Genomic DNA, 12059 nt, shown 5'->3' on the forward strand with positions numbered 1-12059 from the left:
CCGACATGACTGTGAGATAGAGCTGCTTACGGAGTTATGTGGGTTGCCACAGGTCAGAAAACTTGGTGCAATCAGCCTGCTATCTTTCAACTAGTGTTAAGTCTAGAGAATCACTGCCTTTTGCACTTCTTGTCAGTTTTATTTGACAGTTCGTACCTGTCATTAGCATTCCTACCAACATGATAATCGATATAGTCTACATGTTTAGCCTGGTGTAGAAGTACATATTGCAATTCAGGGTCGACTTCGCTTGAGGAGGGTTAATGTTGTTCAATTTGGCAACCCAGTGCTCCAGGGGCTGGTCCTCTTCACAGCGGAGCCGGAGACTGAGTTTATTTGTTGGCATGTCTGCGATAACTTCCAGGGATAAAGACTTTCCCTGGGTAATTTCTATTCATTTTTCTCAAGTGATCGGGCGCTGCTGTTTCTCCATCTGAGCCAGGAACACGTTTGCTGAATTTCTGGACAACCTCGCACTGAGTGTGGAGAGTAAACGGAGAGAATTCCGCTGGATGGAAGTTTACATGTTCAAAGGGACCGAGTGGCATCAGTTTACAGAAGTAAGATGCCCCGATTGAGCGTTTTTGAAGGTTCATTCGGCGCTGCTACAAATAAATGAAGTGCATATCTGGGAAATGCTCTCCACATGACAGAGCGCCTTTATGTCGCTCCTAACTTGCTGCACTTAAAACCAACCGTGGTCTAGGCTTAATCTACTTTGAAGTTCACTGAACGTCTTTTCTAGTAACCTGTAGCCTGAGATCTGTATTGGAGTAATCGAGTTGGATTATTTTGATTTATTGAGGGTTGCATTAACAGCTGAGCTGATTGAAACCAGCCATCTTTTGAAAGTTTTCAACTTTGGGTTCCAGTCATCGGTATGCGGCTACAGTAGGTAGTTGGTTTGTTTCAGCTGTGTTTTTCCTGAAGTTAAACTTGTAAATATGAGGGGGGAAGCCGTGTGGAGGGTCATTTTTACGTATTGCTTGGCGTTGGCTGTGTTTGTGTCAGACTGCAGCACATCTGATGGTAAACAGGCTGGTCTGAGTCTCAACAAAGCTCGGCGGCTGTCAACCTTCTTGTCAAGACAGAGAACTCTCTCCCGGGCAGCTCGGCCAGAAGTTAATGAGAAACCAGAAGAAATGCAGAAAGATGAAGCCAGCACTAGTCAAAACAGAAGGGTGTTGAGCCGGATGAGAGGCAGGCAGGGTGGGTTGGGAAAGCTCCAGAAGGATGGTGATGTGCCTGGGGCACGGGCTGCCTTGTCCCGCATACCCAGCTCTGCTGGATCCCCCAATCTGCTGGCCACGTTTGCAGGGAAAAATCGCCTACTTTTCATCTCAGCCCCTCATGAATCAGATGGCTATTACAGGCTAATGATGAGCCTGCTCAAGCCAGATGTGTATTGTGAGCTGGCTGAACGACATGTGCACCAGATTGTGATGTTTCACCAGGAGGGTGAGATGGGTGGGAAAATCAGACGCATTACCAATGTGGGCAAAGTGATGGAGGAGCCTCTGGATACAGCAGTCATCCCCCGACTCATGAACTTCCTCAAGTTAGAAAAAGGGAAGTTTGGTATGGTGCTCTTGAAAAAGACACTGCAGGTAGAGGAACGCTACCCATACCCAGTGAGGTTGGAGGCCATGTATGAGGTCATAGACCAGTCACCCATGCGAAAGATGGAGAAGGTTAGACAGAAGGGCTTTGTGCAGAAGTGTAAGGAGGCAGGGGTGGAGGGTCAAGTGGCCGAGGGCATCCCCAGCACTGGAACTCAGGTGAACACACCAATTGTGAGAAGACCAGAGAGAAAAGAGGAATCCAACAGAACACCCAACCAAGTCACCACCACATCATCTACTACTACAAGACCTACTATTACTACCAAAACTACCACAACAACTACAACCACCACCACCAGGCCCCCTACCACTAATCCTACAACAACCATCCGCCTTACTACTAGTTCCACACAGGCCACCACCATCATTCAGAGGACAACAAAAGCTCAAATGACCCCACAATGGGACCCCAAATCCAAGACCAAGAATTATCATTATGATAACAGGGACCAGTCAAAGAAAAACACTATTCAACCAACCACCCCCACTTACTTCTATACCAAAGCCCACATGGCCAAAAATGGAGACAATCATACTGTCCGAAAAGACCACACTCGCAAACAACCTGGTATCCTGCCAAGTCAACACAAGCCAAGCAAATCTAAGCCACCTAAGAAAAAGAATGGAGATGGTAGTCTGAGTAATGCATATGAAGATAAGTATGATGTTGGCAAACCTACAGATGCTTACCCAGTGGAAAAAGAGATTGAGGACTTTCCCATCAAGAAAGTCAAGGACAAGCAGAACAAAGCTGAGAAAAAGAAGAAAAAGGACAAATCAGACAAGCTGCCAAAGAAGGACAAGTCAAAAAGGAAAGGGAAGGAAGATGGACGAAAATCAGAAAGGACAGATAAGGAAGAGAGGATGGGAAAAAATATGGACAAGAAGATTGAAAAAGAAATAAAGGACTACCAGAAGCCTACAAAGAAACCACCACCTCCTACGAAGGGAGCTCTGGCAACATTTTTGGAATATTTTGAAAACAGAAGGCGGTTAATTGTAAGTACACTCACAATTAATAAATGTTTACATAATGGCATAGCACACTTTTGTCCTGCATTTAAATCAAGGGTTCACCTTCTACACATCCGTCTAATGTCCGTCTTTGCTATGGGTAAGATTACATGTATTTATATATTTTTTGTTTGATTATTTTTTGTTGTAGCTGATTACTGCTCCAACAGAGGAGAACAGCATGTATGTGCAGCAGAGGGATGAATATCTAGAACATGTGTGTGAAATGGCTATCAGGAAGGTCTCTATTATCACCATCTTTGGCACACTGACCAACAGCACCATGAAAATTGATCATTACCAGCTTGGTGAGCCAAAGATTCCTCTGGATTTTGTAGCACATGAACAATTATACTTTTAGATTTTTTTAAATGACTGATTATTTAGGGCTCTCTTTTAGAGTACTATAGATATAATAATGCATTATTCTATAACTTGGCATTATAATATAACTTGGCATTATTCCTTCCTGTTTTCTTGTGTGGTGTTGGGAGGGAACAGCAGATAGATACAGTCTTCAACTACAGATATAATATAATATAATATAATATAATACATGCATAAATAACCTTTTTAAAGGAGACTGTAAAGGGAATTGTCTAATGCTTTAACATATTCCCATTTCAACATTTACATTTATGGCATTTGGCAGACATCCTTATGGAGAGCAACTTACATTTGTCTCATTTCAAGGTTTCCATTCACATACTGCTGCAAATCTGAGCCATGCCTACCAGGTAACAAATGTCACTGACATTTACAAAATACAACAATAGCTTCCTATGCTCTCAGCTTTTAATTATTCCGCATTTTGTAACTGCAGCCTGTTTTTAGACTGAACTTGGTTTAAAGGTTACAATTTTTTTTCCCCATCAGGTTTAGTGTGTACCTAAGAAAAACTAGAGAAATAACAAGAATATATGGAGTCTAGGGAATCTATGGAAAGAGTATGTGAATCTGTGATGTGTAGATAATAAATATGCAGCATTATCTTGACTGACAGTATTTAGAACTGTATAAGAAATTAACATTTTTTTTAAAGACCTTTACAAATGTATTTTTTGCATGAAACATCGAACGCAGTCGCATAAGACATATGCAATCAGTGATGCCACATTTGATATGAATGTAAATTCAGTAAGACACCACACCCACAATGGTTCTACTGCACTGAGAAAGGTTGTTCAACTATTGGCAGGAAGCTGTGCTGGGAGCGGTTTGTGAGCCTTCTTTGCCTAATTGTATCCAGGTGGAAATGGCATTTCCATGATCAGAACTGTTGAGCTGTACAAGGGAAAAGGCCTTATGTGTGATCAGTTCAAAGAGGGACATTTCACATTTCAGTGGCTCTTTGTGTTGCCAATTAAGAGATATGGAGTGATATCCAGCAAGAAAAGGCCCTTTAATCTGACATTTGGCCATTGGTTGTGAGTAAAAGCAGTACTTTTCCAGGCAATGACCTCATGTCAGTGTACTGTCTGCTGCTCTAGTTGAAGATTGGGACAGGAAAAATGGAGAGTTTGAGCTCATCAAGAGCGAGTCAGTTCTTGGCAGTCAGTTCTTAAAGAGCCGATAAAATATGCCCAGTACAAGGAAATGTCCACATCAAAAGAAATGACAGATACCACATTTTACTAATGTGGATATTTTAAAGCGAAATGGCTATGGGAGCAATGGCTTCTCTGTTCACTTTGCTATCCACTTTTATTGCATATAAGTTTAAGAACAGCTAAAATAATGACATGCTGTGGAGATTAAATGTCAGTAAGCAGAAATTCCTGAATATGAGCAAAGATGACTCTCTCTCTCTCTTTTTTTTTTTTTTTTTTTTGCATGAGTCAGGTGATATTTAAATTTCTTTCCACTTAGTCGTCAGTCTGCTGCTTCTTGTGGTTATGTGATAAGGGGCACTTTTACAGACACAAGATGGTGGGAAACTATGGATGAAATGTTCTGTTTTTTTCAGTGTATTGGACCCTTTCAGTGCTATATCTGTCTGAATATGCTGGGTTCCTTCAGCATTGAGTCTGAATCTTAGTTTGTTTTGTTCTTGGAGTGCTAAGTGTGAATCTCAGTGTTTTTTCTTCTTTTTAGGGGTGAATCTGAATCTTAATGTGTTTGCTCGTTCATTGCTGTGCCTGAATCTCACTGTGTTGGGTTCCTTCAGTGGTGAATCTGAGTTTCAGCATTGTGTATTTTTGTGTACTGAGTTTGGAACATATTTGATGTCACAGTCTGCCAGCACACTGGGACTGGTCCCAATACATCACAGACGGGACTGAAAGGAAGTGTGTCTGACTGTGGCTGTGGTTCAGGAACCACAATTAAAGGCCTCTTACTGAGGTCTCTGCACTGCTGTACAACTAGTTGCCCTTCTAATTGGCTACGTGCATCAAAGAGTACTCTTTCATTTTCTTGCTCAAGTGGTTATGATGTATTTCTCCTTACCAGAGTGTTTTATTTATTTTCTGTTTTAAAACTATAGAAATTTCTTAGTAGTGTAGGCCATTTTTTATAAGTAGTCAGATACAGGTAACCTGTGCTGCAGAGCATTGTTATGCATAAGTGCAGCAGTTTCTCATTGTTCCCCATCAGGCAAAATTGCTGACATTACAGAGCCTCCTGCTCAGATGTTGTCTTCTGAATAAGGAATGTCTACTGGATATCCATGTGAGACATACTTTGACATTTGAGGTAGGAAAAACAAACCTTTGGGTTTGGCTGTGTCTCCCTGCATGTCTCCAGTGGGTGGATGGGGCCTTTCACATTCGTGGTTTTTATTGGCCTCTTTCTGGACACGAGGAAACTGTTTGCCCAGCATAAATGCCCAGGGCTGCCATACTTAAATAGCTGAATTACTTCATAGGTATCACATGGCTGGTGATTTTCCATCTAGAAACAAAAGGTGACCAGTGGATCAGAGCTACTTGCTCTTGTCTGTTATAAGACATATTGTATGTTTCAATTGGACACTCAAATCCATCACTGGCATACCAAAACTATCATCTAAAACCTTGTGTACTATATTATATTCTTTCTCTGTTTAGCTGACCAGGGGATGAATTTGGTCTCTTTGCAGAAAATGACAAACCTATGAAGGGCCTGCAGCAGGAGGATCTGGAGAACCAGGAGCTCATCACAGATCTGAGAAAAGAGTTCAGAATGACCTACAATGATTTCTATATGGTGCTTACTGATATGGACATGAAATGGAAAGTAAGATGATGTCCTTTTTAGGTATTCCAGATTTTTGAGGCTGACTGAATGTTTTTCACACAAGTGCACTGCATTTTGCATTAACACTGAATATTAAAATTAATTATATATATTATATATATTTTATATATATATATATATATATTATATATATATAAAATATATTATATATATATATATAATATAATATAATATAATATATATTTTATATATATATAAAAATACTAAAAGTAGGTATAAAAAAGTCTGGTATTTCTGTACCATTAATAAATGCAGATAAAATCAGCTGAAACTGCTTCCAAATTTTACTTTCAACAGGGAAGAGCTACTTTACCATGCTCTTTAGTGCAGGGGTTCCCAAACTTTTCCAGGGCAAGGTCCCCCAAATGGCATTAACATTTGACTGAGGCCCCCCTTTTGCAAGATGTCTTTAAAACACATTAAAAATACAGACTTCTGAATATATCCCCCTTTTTTATTAATAATTACATCTTACATCTTTACATTAGGAATTGTGTGTGTGTGTGTGTGGTTCGTTGTCTGAGAGTGAGAAAGAAAAAATCATGTATTTATTTATTTTACACACCAAATTGTTGTGGCCCCTGGGGCGCCCCCTGGCGGCCCCCACTTTGAAAACCACTGCTTTAGTGCACAGAGAGGTGACTGAACCCTTTACCCATAACCCAGTAATAGGATATACCATATTCCCTGCTATGTAATACATAATGATTACATCATGTTACATTTTTACAGCAGTAGGGCTTTTATCCTCAGTAGTATGTTTATGTGTTCATGGTAAAACCAGGGCCCTGCTTGCAGACAGCTGGTGTAAACAAAGAGGCCAGTGTGTAGGCAGGCTGCTAAGGGCATGCAGAGTAAGAGTCTCAGTCCGTGTAAAAACTACACTGAGCTGTAGCTAATCAAGACTCCCTGCACTTACCCTCAATGATGCAGTGTTTTCTATAAAGCTTCATTTGGTTCATTTACTCACATACACAGAAATGTTGTTGCCAAAAAACACAAGATGATAAGTATTTCACTTTGCTTTGAAATTGGCTCTTGCTTGAATTGTCTGTTTGTTGTGGTTCAGAGTAAAAGCTTAAGAATTCTTGTTAAATGTTACACACATAATCTTAAGATTATCACAATCATTTTTCAGTGTTCTGTATTTCAATGTTGTTGCAGCAAGTTTATGAGGTCCCAATTGCCATGAAGGCTGTATTTGGCTACATCGACACATTCTCCTCTCGCATCAGAGAAATGGAGCAACAAAAGCGAGATGGAGTGACATGTGAAAAGGAAGACAAGCCACGATCATTGGAGAACTTCTTGTCCAGGTAGCGCAGATCCTTCAATGGGTAGAGGACTTGCTAAGAAAGCATGATTGAACCACAGGGCTTCATTTAGCCACACAGTTCACTAAATTCCGCCTAAGTGTCCAGAATGGCAATATTTCCTCTCTCAAAGCTCTTTATTTATTGTTTCAATTCTTTTTCATTCATATGGATTATATTTTTGCTTGGTGTGATAGCATTTGCTTGGCAGAGAAAAAAAACTGTACAATGTGCAATAATACATTAGTGAATTGCATATTTGTAAGGGAAAGCCTACTTGTTCTCATTCAAGGCCATTCAGATTGATTGTAGCAGTGGTTCTCAAACTTTTCAGACCCAGTACCTTGGAATTAGAAATTCCAAGTACCACCTACTCACTGCCATAGAAAATTGCATGTCTTGCATAATAAAATTAAAAAGTGTACTATTCTGTATAATTATTTTATTTCTGTCATTGACAATCTATTACTTTGCCAACAAATGCAAAAATTTATAAAAAAAAAAAATTAAGCAGTCAGAGCAAACCATTTACTCTTTTACACACAAATTATAATAAAATTTCAGTAGGAGGGGTGAGCCTGTTTAGATGAGCAAAGCCTTGTAAAGTTAGGGATGATATCAGAGAGCTTAAGACGCATATCTGCCTCAGCATCCATTCTGTTGCAGTTCTTGGTCTTTATTGCAGTGAGAGCAGAGAAGCCTTTATCACAAAAATAGGTAGTGGTAAAAGGCATTACAACCTGCACACTTCTGTGAATTTCAGGATTGACAACAGAGGTGCTGGCAGTTGCAGCATCTATATAAATGTAACTGCAAACTGTAAAAGATGATGGCAAGTAGCATATTCCAGTTCTGCAAATGCAACGTTACACAAGTTACACTCGTCCAATGCATAAAACTATATTAAAATTGTAAATATATCAGAAATTGCATATTTATGATACATTTATAAAGCATGGGAATTTTATTTTACAAAATTAAATGTAAATCATTTAAAATACATTTAAAAATGTTTTTAGTGTTTCAAATTTCCAATCATGCTGCATACCACCAGGGGGCGCTACAAGTGCCACAAGTGGTGCATATACCACAGTTTCAGTACAAATGGACTATAGCATTTCATTACTGTACTAATGATCCCGGTTACAGTCTGTTAGTTATTTCTATGTGACTATCTGTGTGATATAAGGTTCCGGTGGAGACGCAGACTGTTTGTGATATCTGCTCCCAATGATGAAGAGTGGGCCTATCAGCAGCAGCTCTATGCCCTGTCCAGTCAGGCATGCAACCTGGGTAAGTCTAATAAAGTGACTTGTACTAGTTGTTTTTGTGTTCCAGACAAATGGGTAACTGAGCTCACAGAATGACTGCATGTACCAGGAAGAAGAGCAAACTTTGATTTCCATGAATGAGTCATGGAGGTTTAAAACCAGGTCAATCTTATTCTCACCAACCTATTATTGTTTCTTATTTATGTAACGTCACCACCACTATTGATGCTATATTTAAAAAAAACCTGTTTCAGATTGGCAGTTGCTTCAGATTGCTTTTTGTTCCAGTACTCCTGATAGTAACATTTTACATATACAGTGAGGGAAAAAAGTATTTGATCCCCTGCTGATTTTGTACGTTTGCCCACTGACAAAGAAATGATCAGTCTATAACTTTAATGGTAGATTTATTTGAACAGTGAGAGACAGAATAACAACAAGAAAATCCAGAAAAACGCATGTCAAAAATGTTATAAATTGATTTGCATTTTAATGAAGGAAATAAGTATTTGACCCCCTCTCAAACAAAGATTTCTGGCTCCCAGGTGTCTTTTATACAGGTAATAAGCTGAGATTAGGAGCACACTCTTAAAGGGAGTGCTCCTAATCTCAGCTTGTTACCTTTATAAAAGACACCTGTCCACAGAAGCAATCAATCAATCAGATTCCAAACTCTCCACCATGGCCAAGACCAAAGAGCTCTCCAAGGATGTCAGGGACAAGATTGTAGACCTACACAAGTCTGGAATGGGCTACAAGACCATTGCCAAGCAGCTTGGTGAGAAGGTGACAACAGTTGGTGCGATTATTCGCAAATGGAAGAAACACAAAAGAACTGTCAATCTCCCTCGGCCTGGGGCTCCATGCAAGATCTCACCTCGTGGAGTTACAACGATCATGAGAACAGTGAGGAATCAGCCCAGAACTACACGGGAGGATCCTGTCAATGATCTCAAGGCAGCTGGGACCATGGTAACACACTATGCCGTGAAGGACTGAAATCCTGCAGTGCCCGCAAGGTCCCCCTGCTCAAGGAAGCACATATACATGCCCATCTGAAGTTTGCCAGTGAACATCTGAATGATTCAGAGGACAACTGGGTGAAAGTGTTGTGGTCAGATGAGACCAAAATGGAGCTCTTTGGCATCAACTCAACTCGCCGTGTTTGGAGGAGGAGGAATGCTGCCTATGACCCCAAGAACACCATCCCCACCGTCAAACATGGAGGTGGAAACATTATGCTTTGGGGATGTTTTTCTGCTAAGGGGACAGGACAACTTCACTGCATCAAAGGGACGATGGACGGGGCCATGTACCATCAAATCTTGGGTGAGAACCTCCTTCCCTCAGCCAGGGCATTGAAAATGGGTCGTGGATGGGTATTCCAGCATGACAATGACCCAAAACACACGGCCAAGGCAACAAAGGAGTGGCTCAAGAAGAAGCACATTAAGGTCCTGGAGTGGCCTAGCCAGTCTCCAGACCTTAATCCCATAGAAAATCTGTGGAGGGAGCTGAAGGTTCGAGTTGCCAAACATCAGCCTCGAAACCTTAATGAGTTGGAGAAGATCTGCAAAGAGGAGTGGGACAAAATCCCTCCTGAGATGTGTGCAAACCTGGTGGCCAACTACAAGAAACGTCTGACCTCTGTGATTGCCAACAAGGTTTTTGCCACCAAGTACTAAGTCATGTTTTGCAGAGGGGTCAAATACATATTTCCCTCATTAAAATGCAAATCAATTTATAACATTTTTGACATGCGTTTTTCTGGATTTTTTTTTTGTTATTCTGTCTCTCACTGTTCAAATTAATCTACCATTAAAATTATAGAATGATCATTTCTTTGTCAGTGGGCAAACGTACAAAATCAGCAGGGGATCAAATACTTTTTTCCCCTCACTGTGTGTGTATGTATAATATTTATATATTATTTATATATATATATATATATATATATATATATATATATATATATATATATATATATATATATATATATATATATATATATAATATAAAATATTACTTTTCATTGTCTTAAAGACATTATGATAAACACCCTGGTTGAAATTAGTTTCTAAGGCAAATGTAAATAGAATGTTGCATGTGTATTTACTATAAATGTATTTTCTAGAAGTTAAGTGAAGCAGCCAAGTGTTCAGCCCATTTAAGAACTTGAAGAAAACCCATCTTGTTGAAGTTTCCTAATGACCAGATCTGTGAAAAGATTCAATATTCTTCCAAGATAATCAAAAAGCAAAAGAAAGAAAGAAAACAAAAAAACAGAAAAAGACCATGTTTGACTGTTAGTGTAAATACCAAGAACATGACCACTTCTAATAGGAACCATCCATCCATCAATTTTCTGTACCGCTTATCTTACACAGGGTCACAAGAGACCTGGAGCCTATCCCAGGAAACTCGGGGCACGAGACGGGGAATAAGAACCATACTGAAGGCTAATGGGAAAAGGAATGAATGCTTAGGGACATGCATAGACTTATATCTCTGGCTATTGATTTAGTTAATATTATGTCTAATAAAAATGTCTGATTGTTTGCAGGGCTTCGTCATATTTCTGTTTTAAAGCTGCTGGGGACTGAAAAGATAGACATGGGTGGAGTGTTGGAGCTCTACCCCATTAATGGTGAGGATTTTTATTTATTTATTTTAACAGAAAATATCTATTTTCTAAAAAAGTTATCCAAACATACCAAATTGGATTTGATGCAGTCTTATAAATGTTCCAATTGTGTGCTACCATCTAAAAAGGCTGCAAATTAATCACATGCCTGTATATTAAACAAGGTTTTGTGGTACCAGGCTATAACTAAAAGAAAACAAGCATGTGGCTAAGTTGGCAGCCAGGTGTTCATCTCTAGGCTTTTTGGCATGTTGTTGTTGACATGAGCAGCTTTGCTCAGTTGTACCTTAAGAACAGCAGGTAGGCTTCTGCTGTGAAGCCTATAATACCTACCTTCCATGATTCAGTCTCTCCTACTGAAGCCTCAGCCCTGGGCAGCTGGATGAGGACCACAAGGCTGCCACAGGAATCCTACTTTGTAGAACAAACCTGAAGGCGGGGAAAGGTTTCAGCATTGGTAAAACCACAGAGCTGCTCAGTGTGCTTGTACAGCTGATGCTATGTTGAGTGTCGGGCTTTTGCGTGTTTGAAAAGCTGCTTCAGCATGTCTGACTGATGGCCTCGGCGATGTTTTTAGATCAAAGCCGTTTAAGTAAGCAGTACTGAAAAAAAAACAGACACAAGACCAAGGTTGAACTCTGATATTAGTCTTAGAAATAGAAATCATCTTTTTTTAAATGTGTAGTCAAAGAATTTTTGGCTTAATGAAAAAGCTCTATTACTTTTCCCCCCCTAACAATCTCACTACTTTGAAGTGGCCTGTTGCTTTCATCATTTCTCTTTTGAACAATTTTTTTAACATAGTGGTTCTCAAAGTCGGGTCAGTGCAGTTATACTCATGAGTTCTTACTGATGTATTAGCTTATTTGACTGTTCACTTTAATTGATTGTGTTCAATCCCAACCTCACTAAGTAGGTCAATAAATGTCAACATCAGTATAATATATTGCCAGTGGAA

General features: G+C 39.7%; 1 protein-coding gene across 1 annotated transcript in view; it reads left to right on the top strand.

The window, feature by feature from the left end:
- Positions 1 to 317: 317 nt before the first annotated feature.
- ccdc80 (coiled-coil domain containing 80) overlaps positions 318 to 12059 on the top strand; it is a 13241-nt gene continuing 1499 nt past the window's right edge. The window contains exons 1-6 of the mRNA XM_053626832.1: positions 318 to 2621; positions 2788 to 2944; positions 5716 to 5852; positions 7038 to 7189; positions 8376 to 8479; positions 11021 to 11104. Coding sequence (XP_053482807.1) covers positions 945 to 2621; positions 2788 to 2944; positions 5716 to 5852; positions 7038 to 7189; positions 8376 to 8479; positions 11021 to 11104 — 2311 coding nt within the window. The 5' untranslated portion in view covers positions 318 to 944. The remainder of the gene's footprint in view (positions 2622 to 2787; positions 2945 to 5715; positions 5853 to 7037; positions 7190 to 8375; positions 8480 to 11020; positions 11105 to 12059) is intronic.

Source organism: Ictalurus furcatus, chromosome 6, assembly GCF_023375685.1.
Source record: "Ictalurus furcatus strain D&B chromosome 6, Billie_1.0, whole genome shotgun sequence".
NCBI classification, from domain to species: Eukaryota; Metazoa; Chordata; class Actinopteri; order Siluriformes; family Ictaluridae; genus Ictalurus; species Ictalurus furcatus.